Source organism: Nerophis lumbriciformis, linkage group LG25 (genome assembly GCF_033978685.3).
Source record: "Nerophis lumbriciformis linkage group LG25, RoL_Nlum_v2.1, whole genome shotgun sequence".
Lineage (NCBI taxonomy): Eukaryota > Metazoa > Chordata > Actinopteri > Syngnathiformes > Syngnathidae > Nerophis > Nerophis lumbriciformis.
In genome coordinates, this window is record NC_084572.2 from 2075209 (window position 1) to 2090312 (window position 15104).

Genomic DNA, 15104 nt, shown 5'->3' on the forward strand with positions numbered 1-15104 from the left:
CACCCTCCGACAACACACCGACGAGGCATGATGTCTCCAAGGTACGGAAAACAGTCGAAAAAAACGGAAAATAACAGAGCTGATTTGACTCGGTGTTTGAGAAAATGGCGGATTGCTTCCCGATGTGACGTCATCGCTCCGAGAGCGAATAATAGAAAGGCGTTTAATTCGCCAAAATTCACCCATTTAGAGTTCGGAAATCGGTTAAAAAAAATATATGGTCTTTTTTCTGCAACATCAAGGTATATATTGACGCTTACATAGGTCTGGTGATAATGTTCCCCTTTAAAAAGGGATTCGAGTCCCTGGAATCGGTTCTTTTCTTATCGAACAAACGGGAGAAGCGATTTCGAACATCATCCCTACTGGGCAGTGGCCATTTTACCTCATTTTTTTATGCCTCCACACAGGCCCGGTCCTAACCAATCTGGCGCCCTAGGCAAGATTTTAGGTGGCGCCCCCCCCACATCGGCAGTGAAGTGTATATACTCACAAGAAACCGAATAGCTTTGTCTTTGACCTTTTGTTTTTTACTTACAACTATACCTAATATATAAAGGGGTGGAAAAGTGACTATTACCTGCAGGGCAAACATTAGCTAACCAGAAGGCAATAACAATGTAAACAAAAAACACCTGCTTAAAAGATCTAATACAAATGTCCCTGAGGAATGTAAGGTGGGAGCAGGGCCGGCCCGTGGCATGGGCCGTATAGGCAAATGCTAAGGGCGCCGTCCATCAGGGGGCGCCACGCCAGTGCCACAAATGTTGGAGAAAAAAAAAAAAAAGTTGGTACTATTATTTCTAAATACAAAAAATAATCCCACGTTAATTAAAATGCAAAGTAAAGCCTATATAATAGAAATATTATTTGTCACAACATTACGCCCCCCCCGCACGGTGCGCCCCCTCCCTTCCCGTATCATGACTCTTTTTGGACGTCACCACATCAAAAAATCAACACAAGGTGCCCAGGGAAGAAAAAAGAGAAAAGAAGAGGAGGAGAAACGAGAAAAGACAAGAGGTAGCAGGTAGGTAACGTTAGCCTACATGAAATTATTTGTCTGTTACAGAATGTGATAGTAACCTGGCTTTTTAGCATTAAGCTAATGTTACATGATTCGGCAATTGCTAATCAATAAATAGCTAGTTCTGTTTTAACGTCGGGTTAATATTGTGGAGGGAGCTAAATTGTTATGGAAAATAATAATGTAACGTTAGGTAATTACAGTACTCCCACCTTACATTCCTCAGGGACATTTGTATTAGATCTTTTAAGCAGGTGTTTTTTGTTTACATTGTTATTGCCTTCTGGTTAGCTAATGTTTGCCCTGCAGGTAATAGTCACTTTTCCACCCCTTTATATATTAGGTATAGTTGTAAGCCTAGTTGTTAAAGTGCACATCATTAATGTAAATTAAGCAATATGTATGTAAAAAATATTGTATTTCATATATTCATTTTTTATTTTTGCATTCATTTATTTATTCATATTTTTTTTTATCTTGTTAACTATTCTGATTGTTAATTTGCTTTCTTTAAGTAAAAAAAAGGTCAAAGACAAAGCTATCCGGTTTCTTGTGAGTATATACACTTCACTGCCGATGTGGGGGGGCGCCACCTAAAATCTTGCCTAGGGCGCCAGATTGGTTAGGGCCGGGCCTGGGTGGGAGTACTGTAATTACCTAACGTTACATTATTATTTTCCATAACAATTTAGCCCCCTCCACAATATTAACCCGACGTTAAAACAGAACTAGCTATTTATTGATTAGAAATTGCCGAATCATGTAACATTAGCTTAATGCTAAAAAGCCAGGTTACTATCACATTCTGTAACAGACAAATAATTTCATGTAGGCTAACGTTACCTACCTGCTACCTCTGTCTTCTCTCGTTTCTCCTCTTCTTTTCTCTTTTTTCTTCCCTGGGCACCTGACAGTTTTGACCGTTTTGACATCTTGTGTTGATTTTTTGATGTGGTGACGTCCAAAAAGAGTCATGATACGGGAAGGGAGGGGGGGCGTAATGTTGTAACAAATAATATTTCTATTAAATAGGCTTTACTTTGCATTTTAATTAACGTGGGATTATTTTTTGTATTTAGAATTTATTTATTTATTTTCTCCAACATTTGGCACTGGCGTGGCGCCCCCTGATGGACGGCGCCCTTAGCATTTGCCTATACGGTAGAGATGCGCGGTTTGCGGGCACAACCGCGGAGTCCGCGGATTATCCGCGGATCGGGCGGATGAAATTTTAAAAAATTAGATTTTATCCGCGGGTCGGGTCGGGTCGGGTCGGGCGGTTGAAATAAAAAAAAAAAAGATTTTAAATAGATTCAGGCGGGTGGCAGTTAAACCAATTGGTAAATATATATACATAGTTAAATGTTGTTACCCACATACCAAAAACGAGCAGGCACCTGCTGCATATGCCACAACAGAAGAAAAAAACTTTTACGGAGCGGAGAAGGCCCCCGACGCCTCGCCGGGGTCCGGGACCGAGGCCCCTTCCCCCGAGAGGGCCCCACCGGGAGCCGTAGCTGAGGCGATCCGCGAGAAGGGCCCGACGCACGTCCAGGGTCACCACCGCGCCCACCGCACCAACACCCCGCCTCGTCCGCCTTCGCCGCGGCCGGCGTCACGCGCAGCAGGTAAGCAGCTTACCTGCCCGCCACCCCCGTGGCCGGGGGCTCGTAACAGGGGTCACTCCGCGCGCTCCGCCCGCGCAGCTTACCTGCCCGCCACCCCTGTTGCCGGGGGCGCGTAACAGGGGTCATTCCGCGCGCAGTGCGCTCACGAAAGGGGTGGGGCTCACCCTGGTTGATATAGGCAGCAGCTAGGACGGTGGCCATGGAAGTTGGAACCCGCTAAGGAGTGTGTAACAACCCACCTGCCGAATCAACTAGCCCTGAAAATGGATTGCGCTGGAGCGTCGGGCCCATATACCCGGCCGTCGCCGGCAGCGAGACGCGCTTGGAGGTGCGCTCAGCGCGGCTCCCATATGATTGCGCACTGGTGTGCGTCTGGGTCGTGACAGCGTGGCACGCGAATGTCTGTGCTGCATTGGATCAGTCTCCTTTCTTTAACAGGCAAAAGCTTTATAACCTCACTAATGCCTTGCATCGTCCATATTAGATATATAACAACGGGCGGGTGCGGGCGGGTGCGGGCGGGTGCGGGCGGATGCGGTTCTGATCAAATGTTAGATCGGGTGGATTGCGGATGCTTGACGACTTTCTGATGCGGTTGATGAAATAATTGCCTATCCGCGCATCTCTACTATACGGCCTATGCCACGGTCCGGCCCTGCCTCCACAACTTGTAGAAAGGGTGGTCCCCACAAGTGATGATCAACAACTTGGTCCCCATTCCAAATGATAACCAGTATGCGTGTGTGTGTGTGTGTGTGTGTGTGTGTGTGTGTGTGTCCCCACAAGGTCAGAGACAACTTCCGCAGCGCGTCTTCGGACGCCGTCAAGCAACACATGGATCAAAAAGAATTCCGAGAAATGCTCGAGGAAATCCAGCAAAGTGTAAATGTCACGTGATTGCACGTCGGGGCTTTTTTCCCTCCTCCACTTCAAATTAAAAGCACGTGTTTGACATCAGGGTCGATGTTGCGGTTTGGTCAGCGCCAAGGACTGGGGCGACGACATTCCCGCTTCCTGCGAGTGCAAATCCAGCGGCTTCGGCAGTTACGGGATATTCGGAAATTCTGGCTGCACGGCCCGACCTCAGGTTGGAACCCACGGCTCGTCAAAGTGGTTCTGACCGTGCTTGATGACAATGTTTGTCCTCGCAGGGATCCAGAGGCCCGGATCAGATCTATGCCGAGGTAAGCCACGCCCAACCATGTCGGTCTCGTTCAGGCATGGCGCCCTCTGCTGGTTGCTGCAATTAAGTCTCAAAGATCAACCATCATCCGTTCTGTCAGGTTCAAACACTGATGACATCTATTAAACAGACCAGAAGCAAGGAATCATGCAGAGACAGAGTTCAATTTGGCTCAATGAGACGCGTGTTTTGGGCTGGATTCTAGTTACAGATCCAAACTACGTTCTAAAAGTCCAGCCCGCGTGCTTCCTCTATTTACAAACACTGTTTCCATATGAGTTGGGAAATTGTGTTAGATGTAAATATAAACGGAATACAATGATTTGCAAATCCTTTTCAAGCCATATTCAGTTGAATATGCTAAAAAGACAACATATTTGATGTTCAAACTCATTAACTTTTTTTTTTGCAAATAATAATTAACTTAGAATTTCATGGCTGCAACACGTGCCAAAGTAGTTGGGAAAGGGCATGTTCACCACTGTGTTACATGGCCTTTCCTTTTAACAACACTCAGTAAAGGTTTGGGAACTGAGGAGACACATTTTTTAAGCTTCTCAGGTGGAATTCTTTCCCATTCTTGCTTGATGTACAGCTTAAGTTGTTCAACAGTCCGGGGGTCTTCGTTTTAGGCTTCTTAATGTGCCACACATTTTCAATGGGAGACAGGTCTGGACTACAGGCAGGCTGAAATAAGCAGGGGCGTCCATGGTAACGTTGCTTGGATGGCAACATATGTTGCTCCAGAACCTGTATGTACCTTTCAGCATTAATGGTGCCTTCACAGATGTGTAAGTTACCCATGTCTTGGGCGCTAATACACCCCCATACCATCACAGCTGCTGGCTTTTCCACTTTGCGCCTAGAACAAGCCGGATGGTTCTTTTCCTATTTGGTCCGGAGGACACGACGTCCACAGTTTCCAAAAACAATTTGAAATGTGGACTCGTCAGACCACAGAACACTTTCCCACTTTGCATCAGTCCATCTTAGACGAGCTCAGGCCCGGCGAAGCCGACGGCGTTTCTGGGTGTTGTTGATAAACGGTTTTCGCCCTGCATAGGAGAGTTTTAACTTGCACTTACAGATGTAGCGACCAACTGTAGTTTCTGACAGTGGGTTTCTGAAGTGTTCCTGAGCCCATGTGGTGATATCCTTTACACACTGATGTCGCTTGTTGATGCAGTACAGCCTGAGGGATCGAAGCTGCTTACGTGAAGTGATTTCTCCAGATTCTCTGAACCCTTTGATGATATTACGGAGCGTAGATGGTGAAATCCCTAAATTCCTTGCAATAGCTGGTTGAGGAAGGTTGTTCTTAAACTGTTCAACAATTTGCTCACGCATTTGTTGGCAAAGCGGTGACCCTCGCCCCATCCTTGTTTGTGAATGACTGAGCATTTCATGGAATCTACTTTTTATACCCAATCATGGCACCCACCTGTTCCCAATTTGCCTGCACACCTGTGGGATGTTCCAAATAAACATTCCTCAACTTTATCAGTATTTATTGCCACCTTTCCCAACTTCTTTGTCACGTGTTGCTGCCATCAAATTCTAAAGTTAATGATTATTTGCAAAAAATGTTAATCAGTTTGAACATCAAATATGTTGTCTTTGTAGCATATTCAACTGAATATGGGTTGAGAATGATTTGCAAATCATTGTATTCCGTTTATATTTACATCTAACACAATTTCCCAACTCATATGGAAACGGGGTTTGTACAAAAATGCAAATGTGTTGACGCTGGTGATATATCGCCTTGTCTCTGCTCTGTCTGTCCGTCACGTCGCTGTTCAGCCTTGGCAGTTCCTGAACACAAACACTGATACCAGACGGACTTTTTTCAGCACAGTTGACAATAATTATAGCAACGGCCCTTAAGCATAAAAGTTGTGTGATAATATATACATCATTATTCTAACACATTTATTTTATTATTTAAAATTAATTAATTAATTAATTTTTTCCCATCATTCGTTCATTCGCTGTCCTTTGTAGACGTGCAGCGACTTCATCATCACGTGGACCGACTTCCTCTTCAACATTGTCATGGGCTTCTTCTTCGGCTTCGCCGTCACTGCGGTAGGTCTTCCCCCGTGTCACAGCGCGCCCTGCTGGCAGCTTGCGGTACTGACTGCTGCCGTGTGACCCTTGCAGCTTCTGGGCCTGCTGGTGTCCCTCCTCATGGTCCACCAGGTCAAACGCCACGATCAGGGCGGGCCGACCTCCATGGCTATGAAGGGCTACTGAAGGCCGCACGCGGTTATTTACCAGGCGTCTTTAGTACGGAAAAGACCGGCTCTACTTTCTATCAAACATATTTCATCCTTACTGTCAGTTTGTATTTGACAAGACCAAATATTACTTCGTCATCTTCTTTTTTCATTGAAATTACAAGCGGCTTTGGAGGATGTAGTCTAAGGTCTAACAGGTCTAAGAACTTTGTCAATGAAACCAAAGTGCACAAAAGTCTCTTTTATACCAACATTAAATTGCTGTTTTTTTTTTAACCAACATTTAAATGTGTTTCATACCAACATTAAATTGTGTTTTTTAACCAATATTAAATTGTATTTTTTTTCAATGTTAAATTGTATTTTTTACCAACAATAAATTGTATTTTGTACTGACATTAAGTCGTTTTTTTTATACCAACATTAAATTGTATTTTCTTCACCAACATTAAATTGTATTTTATACCAACAATAAATTGTATTTTAGACCAACATTATACTGTTTTTAATACCAATACATTTTAAATTATTTTACCATCATTACATTTATTTTTTAACCATATTACATTGTATTTTATGCCAAAAATAAATGGTAGTTTACCCAAACATTAAACATATATATATTTTTAATCAACGTTAAATTATATTTTTTTCAACACTAAATTGTGTGTAATACCAGCATTAAATTGTATTTTTTTTTACCAACAATAAATTGTATTTCATACCAACATTAAATTGTATTTTGTACCAACATTAGTTTGTATTATATACCAACATTAAATAGTATTTTTTTTCAACATGAGATTTTTTAAAAATCAATATTAAATTGTATTTCAGACCAACATTAATTTACCAACAATACATTGTATTTTATACTGACATTAAGTCGTTTTTTTATACCAACATTAAATTGTATTTTCTTCACCAACATTAAATTGTATTTTATACCAACAATAAATTGTATTTTAGACCAACATTATACTGTTTTTAATACCAATACATTTTAAATTATTTTACCATCATTACATTTATTTTTTAACCATATTACATTGTATTTTATGCCAAAAATAAATGGTAGTTTACCCAAACATTAAACATATATATATTTTTAATCAACGTTAAATTATATTTTTTTCAACACTAAATTGTGTGTAATACCAACATTAAATTGTATTTTTTTACCAACAATAAATTGTATTTTATACTGACATTAAGTCGTTTTTTTATACCAACATTAAATTGTATTTTCTTCACCAACATTAAATTGTATTTTAGACCAACAATAAATTGTATTTTAGACCAACATTATACTGTTTTTAATACCAATACATTTTAAATTATTTTACCATCATTACATTTATTTTTTAACCATATTACATTGTATTTTATGCCAAAAATAAATGGTAGTTTACCCAAACATTAAACATATATATATTTTTAATCAACGTTAAATTATATTTATTTCAACACTAAATTGTGTGTAATACCAACATTAAATTGTATTTTTTTTACCAACAATAAATTGTATTTCATACCAACATTAAATTGTATTTTGTACCAACATTAGTTTGTATTATATACCAACATTAAATTGTATTTTTTATCAACATGAGATTTTAAAAAAATCAATATTAAATTGTATTTCAGACCAACATTAATTTACCAACAATAAATTGTATTTTATACTAACATTAAGTCGTTTTTTTATACCAACATTAAATTGTATTTTCTTCACCAACATTAAATTGTATTTTATACCAACAACAAATTGTATTTTAGACCAACATTATACTGTTTTTAATACCAATACATTTTAAATTATTTTACCATCATTACATTTATTTTTTAACCATATTACATTGTATTTTATGCCAAAAATAAATGGTAGATTACCCAAACATTAAACATATATATATTTTTAATCAACGTTAAATTATATTTTTTTCAACACTAAATTGTGTGTAATACCAACATTAAATTGTATTTTTTTACCAACAATAAATTGTATTTTATACTGACATTAAGTCGTTTTTTTATACCAACATTAAATTGTATTTTCTTCACCAACATTAAATTGTATTTTATACCAACAATAAATTGTATTTTAGACCAACATTATACTGTTTTTAATACCAATACATTTTAAATTATTTTACCATCATTACATTAATTTTTTAACCATATTACATTGTATTTTATGCCAAAAATAAATGGTAGTTTACCCAAACATTAAACATATATATATTTTTAATCAACGTTAATTTATATTTTTTTCAACACTAAATTGTGTGTAATACCAACATTAAATTGTATTTTTTTACCAACAATAAATTGTATTTTGTACTGACATTAAGTCGTTTTTTTATACCAACATTAAATTGTATTTTCTTCACCAACATTAAATTGTATTTTATACCAACAACAAATTGTATTTTAGACCAACATTATACTGTTTTTAATACCAATACATTTTAAATTATTTTACCATCATTACATTTATTTTTTAACCATATTACATTGTATTTTATGCCAAAAATAAATGGTAGTTTACCCAAACATTAAACATATATATATTTTTAATCAACGTTAAATTATATTTTTTTCAACACTAAATTGTGTGTAATACCAACATTAAATTGTATTTTTTTTTACCAACAATAAATTGTATTTCATACCAACATTAAATTGTATTTTGTACCAACATTACCGGTAGTTTGTATTATATACCAACATTAAATTGTATTATTTATCAACATGAGATTTTTTAAAAATCAATATTAAATTTTATTTTAGACCAACATTAATTTGTATTATATACCAACATTAAATTGTATTTTAGACCAATATATATAGTATTTTATACCGATTTTTCTTCTTTCTTTTCTACACACATTACATTGATTTTTTTTTTTTTACCGTATTACATTGTCTTTTATGCCAAAAATAAATGGTAGTTCTACCAACATTAAATTGAATATAAGTCAAACATTAAATATAATGTTTTTATCAACATTAAATTGTATTTTTTTTTCAATGTTAAATTGTATTTTTTACCAACAATAAATTGTATTTTATACTGACATTAAGTCGTTTTTTTATACCAACATTAAATTGTATTTTCTTCACCAACATTAAATTGTATTTTATACCAACAATAAATTGTATTTTAGACCAACATTATACTGTTTTTAATACCAATACATTTTAAATTATTTTACCATCATTACATTTATTTTTTAACCATATTACATTGTATTTTATGCCAAAAATAAATGGTAGTTTACCCAAACATTAAACATATATATATTTTTAATCAACGTTAAATTATATTTTTTTCAACACTAAATTGTGTGTAATACCAACATTAAATTGTATTTTTTAACCAATATTAAATTGTATTTTTTTTCAATGTTAAATTGTATTTTTTACCAACAATAAATTGTATTTTATACTGACATTAAGTCGTTTTTTTATACCAACATTAAATTGTATTTTCTTCACCAACATTAAATTGTATTTTATACCAACAACAAATTGTATTTTAGACCAACATTATACTGTTTTTAATACCAATACATTTTAAATTATTTTACCATCATTACATTAATTTTTTAACCATATTACATTGTATTTTATGCCAAAAATAAATGGTAGTTTACCCAAACATTAAACATATATATATTTTTAATCAACGTTAAATTATATTTTTTTCAACACTAAATTGTGTGTAATACCAACATTAAATTGTATTTTTTTACCAACAATAAATTGTATTTTATACTGACATTAAGTCGTTTTTTTATACCAACATTAAATTGTATTTTCTTCACCAACATTAAATTGTATTTTATACCAACAACAAATTGTATTTTAGACCAACATTATACTGTTTTTAATACCAATACATTTTAAATTATTTTACCATCATTACATTAATTTTTTAACCATATTACATTGTATTTTATGCCAAAAATAAATGGTAGTTTACCCAAACATTAAACATATATATATTTTTAATCAACGTTAAATTATATTTTTTTCAACACTAAATTGTGTGTTATACCAACATTAAATTGTATTTTTTTTACCAACAATAAATTGTATTTCATACCAACATTAAATTGTATTTTGTACCAACATTAGTTTGTATTATATACCAACATTAAATTGTATTTTTTATCAACATGAGATTTTAAAAAAATCAATATTAAATTGTATTTTAGACCAACATTAATTTGTGTTATATACCAACATTAAATTGTATTTTAGACCAATATATATAGTATTTTATACCGATTTTTCTTCTTTCTTTTCTACACACATTACATTGATTTTTTTTTTTTTACCGTATTACATTGTCTTTTATGCCAAAAATAAATGGTAGTTCTACCAACATTAAATTGAATATAAGTCAAACATTAAATATAATGTTTTTATCAACATTAAATTGTATTTTTTTTTCAATGTTAAATTGTATTTTTTTACCAACAATAAATTGTATTTTATACTGACATTAAGTCGTTTTTATATACCAACATTAAATTGTATTTTCTTCACCAACATTAAATTGTATTTTATACCAACAACAAATTGTATTTTAGACCAACATTATACTGTTTTTAATACCAATACATTTTAAATTATTTTACCATCATTACATTTATTTTTTAACCATATTACATTGTATTTTATGCCAAAAATAAATGGTAGTTTACCCAAACATTAAACATATATATATTTTTAATCAACGTTAAATTATATTTTTTTCAACACTAAATTGTGTGTAATACCAACATTAAATTGTATTTTTTTACCAACAATAAATTGTATTTTATACTGACATTAAGTCGTTTTTTTTATACCAACATTAAATTGTATTTTCTTCACCAACATTAAATTGTATTTTATACCAACAATAAATTGTATTTTAGACCAACATTATACTGTTTTTAATACCAATACATTTTAAATTATTTTACCATCATTACATTTATTTTTTAACTATATTACATTGTATTTTATGCCAAAAATAAATGGTAGTTTACCCAAACATTAAACATATATATATTTTTAATCAACGTTAAATTATATTTTTTTCAACACTAAATTGTGTGTAATACCAACATTAAATTGTATTTTTTTTTACCAACAATAAATTGTATTTCATACCAACATTAAATTGTATTTTGTACCAACATTAGTTTGTATTATATACCAACATTAAATTGTATTTTTTATCAACATGAGATTTAAAAAAAATCAATATTAAATTGTATTTTAGACCAACATTAATTTGTATTATATACCAACATTAAATTGTATTTTAGACCAATATATATATATTTTATACCGATTTTTCTTCTTTCTTTTCTACACACAATACATTGATTTTTTTTTACCGTATTACATTGTCTTTTATGCCAAAAATAAATGGTAGTTCTACCAACATTAAATTGAATATAAGTCAAACATTAAATATAATGTTTTTATCAACATTAAATTGTATTTTTTACCGAAATTAAATTGTATTTCATACAAACATTAAATATAATTTCTTTAACCAAAATTATATCGTATTTTACCAACAACAATTTTTTTTTACAAACATACAGTAACACAGATTTTTTAATCAATATTATATATATATTTTTTTACCAACATTAAATTGTATTTTACAAACGTTATATTGTATTTTTTTTTACCAATATTAATATATATATTTACCAACATTAAATTGTATTTTCTTCACCAACATTAAATTGTATTTTATACCAACAACAAATTGTATTTTAGACCAACATTATACTGTTTTTAATACCAATACATTTTAAATTATTTTACCATCAGTACATTAATTTTTTAACCATACTACATTGTATTTTATGCCAAAAATAAATGGTAGTTTACCCAAACATTAAACATATATATATTCTTAATCAACGTTAAATTATATTTTTTTCAACACTAAATTGTGTGTAATACCAACATTAAATTGTATTTTTTTACCAACAATAAATTGTATTGTATACTGACATTAAGTCGTTTTTTTATACCAACATTAAATTGTATTTTCTTCGCCAACATTAAATTGTATTTTATACCAACAATAAATTGTATTTTAGACCAACATTATACTGTTTTTAATACCAATACATTTTAAATTATTTTACCATCATTACATTAATTTTTTAACCATATTACATTGTATTTTATGCCAAAAATAAATGGTAGTTTACCCAAACATTAAACATATATATATTTTTAATCAACGTTAAATTATATTTTTTTCAACACTAAATTGTGTGTAATACCAACATTAAATTGTGTTTTTTAACCAATATTAAATTGTATTTTTTTTCAATGTTAAATTGTATTTTTTACCAACAATAAATTGTATTTTATACTGACATTAAGTCGTTTTTTTATACCAACATTAAATTGTATTTTCTTCACCAACATTAAATTGTATTTTATACCAACAATAAATTGTATTTTAGACCAACATTATACTGTTTTTAATACCAATACATTTTAAATTATTTGACCATCATTACATTAATTTTTTAACCATATTACATTGTATTTTATGCCAAAAATAAATGGTAGTTTACCCAAACATTAAACATATATATATTTTTAATCAACGTTAAATTATATTTTTTTCAACACTAAATTGTGTGTAATACCAACATTAAATTGTGTTTTTTAACCAATATTAAATTGTATTTTTTTTCAAAGTTAAATTGTATTTTTTACCAACAATAAATTGTATTTTATACTGACATTAAGTCGTTTTTTTATACCAACATTAAATTGTATTTTCTTCACCAACATTAAATTGTATTTTATACCAACAATAAATTGTATTTTAGACCAACATTATACTGTTTTTAATACCAATACATTTTAAATTATTTTACCATCATTACATTAATTTTTTAACCATATTACATTGTATTTTATGCCAAAAATAAATGGTAGTTTACCCAAACATTAAACATATATATATTTTTAATCAACGTTAAATTATATTTTTTTCAACACTAAATTGTGTGTAATACCAACATTAAATTGTATTTTTTTACCAACAATAAATTGTATTTTATACTGACATTAAGTCGTTTTTTTATACCAACATTAAATTGTATTTTCTTCACCAACATTAAATTGTATTTTATACCAACAATAAATTGTATTTTAGACCAACATTATACTGTTTTTAATACCAATACATTTTAAATTATTTTACCATCATTACATTAATTTTTTAACCATATTACATTGTATTTTATGCCAAAAATAAATGGTAGTTTACCCAAACATTAAACATATATATATTTTTAATCAACGTTAAATTATATTTTTTTCAACACTAAATTGTGTGTAATACCAACATTAAATTGTATTTTTTTACCAACAATAAATTGTATTTTATACTGACATTAAGTCGTTTTTTTATACCAACATTAAATTGTATTTTCTTCACCAACATTAAATTGTATTTTATACCAACAATAAATTGTATTTTAGACCAACATTATACTGTTTTTAATACCAATACATTTTAAATTATTTTACCATCATTACATTTATTTTTTAACCATATTACACTGTATTTTATGCCAAAAATAAATGGTAGTTTACCCAAACATTAAACATATATATATTTTTAATCAACGTTAAATTATATTTTTTTCAACACTAAATTGTGTGTAATACCAACATTAAATTGTATTTTTTTACCAACAATAAATTGTATTTCATACCAACATTAAATTGTATTTTTTATCAACATGAGATTTTTAAAAAATCAATATTAAATTGTATTTTAGACCAACATTAATTTGTATTATATACCAACATTAAATTGTATTTTAGACCAATATATATAGTATTTTATACCGATTTTTCTTCTTTTTTTTCTACACACATTACATTGATTTTTTTTTTTTTTTTACCGTATTACATTGTCTTTTATGCCAAAAATAAATGGTAGTTTTACCAACATTAAATTGAATATAAGTCAAACATTAAATATAATGTTTTTATCAACATTAAATTGTATTTTTTTTTCAATGTTAAATTGTATTTTTTACCAACAATAAATTGTATTTTGTACTGACATTAAGTTGTTTTTTTATACCAACATTAAATTGTATTTTCTTCACCAACATTAAATTGTATTTTATACCAACAATAAATTGTATTTTAGACCAACATTATACTGTTTTTAATACCAATACATTTTAAATTATTTGACCATCATTACATTTATTTTTTAACCATATTACATTGTATTTTATGCCAAAAATAAATGGTAGTTTACCCAAACATTAAACATATATATATTTTTAATCAACGTTAAATTATATTTTTTTCAACACTAAATTGTGTGTAATACCAACATTACATTGTATTTTTTTTTACCAACAATAAATTGTATTTCATACCAACATTAAATTGTATTTTGTACCAACATTAGTTTGTATTATATACCAACATTAAATTGTATTTTAGACCAATATATATATATTTTATACCGATTTTTCTTCTTTCTTTTCTACACACAATACATTGATTTTTTTTTTACCGTATTACATTGTCTTTTATGCCAAAAATAAATGGTAGTTCTACCAACATTAAATTGAATATAAGTCAAACATTAAATATAATGTTTTTATCAACATTAAATTGTATTTTTTACCGAAATTAAATTGTATTTCATACAAACATTAAATATAATTTCTTTAACCAAAATTATATCGTATTTTACCAACAACAATTTTTTTTTACAAACATACAGTAACACAGATTTTTTAATCAATATTATATATATATTTTTTTACCAACATTAAATTGTATTTTACAAACGTTATATTGTATTTTTTTTTACCAATATTAATATATATATTTACCAACATTAAATTGTATTTTCTTCACCAACATTAAATTGTATTTTATACCAACAACAAATTGTATTTTAGACCAACATTATACTGTTTTTAATACCAATACATTTTAAATTA

General features: G+C 30.5%; 1 protein-coding gene across 1 annotated transcript in view; it reads left to right on the forward strand.

The window, feature by feature from the left end:
- Nucleotides 1-6476, forward strand: part of LOC133621507 (tetraspanin-8-like) — an 84083-nt gene extending 77607 nt beyond the window's left edge. The window contains exons 5-9 of the mRNA XM_061983562.1: nucleotides 3442-3537; nucleotides 3614-3742; nucleotides 3807-3839; nucleotides 5843-5926; nucleotides 6002-6476. Of these exons, the coding sequence (XP_061839546.1) occupies nucleotides 3442-3537; nucleotides 3614-3742; nucleotides 3807-3839; nucleotides 5843-5926; nucleotides 6002-6094 (435 nt within the window). The 3' untranslated portion in view covers nucleotides 6095-6476. The remainder of the gene's footprint in view (nucleotides 1-3441; nucleotides 3538-3613; nucleotides 3743-3806; nucleotides 3840-5842; nucleotides 5927-6001) is intronic.
- Nucleotides 6477-15104: the final 8628 nt, after the last annotated feature.